The sequence below is a fragment of the Notothenia coriiceps genome, unplaced genomic scaffold (genome assembly GCF_000735185.1).
Source record: "Notothenia coriiceps isolate Sejong01 unplaced genomic scaffold, NC01 NC01_scaffold00037538, whole genome shotgun sequence".
Lineage (NCBI taxonomy): Eukaryota > Metazoa > Chordata > Actinopteri > Perciformes > Nototheniidae > Notothenia > Notothenia coriiceps.
The window spans coordinates 1-1551 of record NW_011370239.1 but is presented as its reverse complement, the minus strand read 5'-3'; the positions used below and the strand labels follow the sequence as shown (position 1 = coordinate 1551).

General features: G+C 37.3%; 1 protein-coding gene across 1 annotated transcript; it reads left to right on the top strand.

The window, feature by feature from the left end:
• Positions 1 to 222: 222 nt before the first annotated feature.
• On the top strand, positions 223 to 1093 carry rbm45 (RNA binding motif protein 45; the record flags this gene model as incomplete). The annotated part of the gene is made up of 2 exons (XM_010797210.1): positions 223 to 345; positions 891 to 1093. Coding segments are annotated over 2 exons (326 nt in total), but the record flags the coding sequence as incomplete, so codon positions are not given.
• Positions 1094 to 1551: the final 458 nt, after the last annotated feature.

Sequence of the window (1551 nt, the reverse complement as noted above, 5' to 3'; positions counted from 1 at the left end):
GAAAACCTATCAAAGTAAATAATATAATATATATTTTAGTATATGTGCTTTGTTAACATGCTGTTGTATCAAAAATAGTTTCCAAGTTTGGGATCAATAGAGTAAATCTAATCAGGGGTTAGTTTCCACACCTTTCACGCCTCATTAAACTATAATTACAGATGTTTTGTTCCTGAATGTTTCATTAACCTGTATTTATAAATGTTCTCCTCTCTTGTTCAGGTGTTTATCGCTCAGAGTCGCTCCTCAAACAGACACCGAGACGTGGAGGATGAAGAGCTGACCAGGATCTTCGTCATGATCCCCAAAACCTTCTCAGAGGAAGACTTGAAAGACACCTTCAAGGCAAACACTCACATCTTTCATGTGGAATATAACTTAAGACTACGATACACCATAATCAGGAAGAACTGACTTAGATTTGCTCTAAAACGTGCTCTATCGTGTCTTATTTGAACATTTTAAAATTGTCTTATTTTACATTTTATGCTCTGAAATATACTTATAGCATCAAGTATTGGTGGTTTTTTCCACCTTGCATGTGTGATCATATACCCAGTTCAGCAGGATGAATACAGGTCTGTTTATTAGCTGTAGTGTATCGTGTACTAAAGGTGGTGGTTTAGCTCCTGGGGAAGACTTGGCTGACTGTGTTTATAGATACTGTTTTGATGTTGTTGTGTTCAATGATGAATAGGTAGGCTTGTATTCAGGTGCGGAAAAATACAATCCATTTATTTCCTTAACAAACAATCCTTTGCATGAATCTACACTCGCAGTAATGCTGTCAAAAACCACCTTTACCAAAATGGGATCTTATCTTATCCTACCTTACCCTCACCTTAACCTTATCTTATCCTAATCCCTGTGTTCATCTGCTTCTCTTCCAGGAGTACGGAGATATTGAGTACTGTGTGATCATCAAGAACAAGTTCACCGGGGAGAGTAAAGGCCTCGGATACGTCAGATACTACAAACCCTCCCAGGCTGCCTTCGCTATAGAAAACTGCGACAAAAGTAAAATGCTGCTCAGATATATTGACTGTAGTTTACACTTTAAAGTTCTCCTATCGGGCAAAATGCACTTTTTTAGGTCTTCTCTACATCACCATGTGTCCCCGGTGTCAGGAGACTCACAAAGTGTCAGGAAATAAAACCCTCCGTACCCACATCTCTAAAAACGGGGGCTTTTGTAAAGCAACAGACCCAGAATCAGCACTTTAGTATCAGGGCTGAAATAGAGGGGTATGAGGGGATTTCTAAAATGCATACTCTGTTTGGTATTTTGAGAAAAACACATCATACATGTTTTTTATAGATCTGTGTATATCTGAGATTCATCATATATGCCTAAAAATAGCAAGATAGGAGATCTTTAATACTTGCTTGACATACAGTTAACTAAATATTTGACGTTGTTACTAAATTAATAGATGATGTTTCTTCTTGTACTATTTCTATTTTATTTGTATTTGTATTGACTTGCACTATTTGATCAGTTTTATTGTGTTGCTCTGTTGGAGGAGCCTGTGACCTCAGATTTCCATTGAT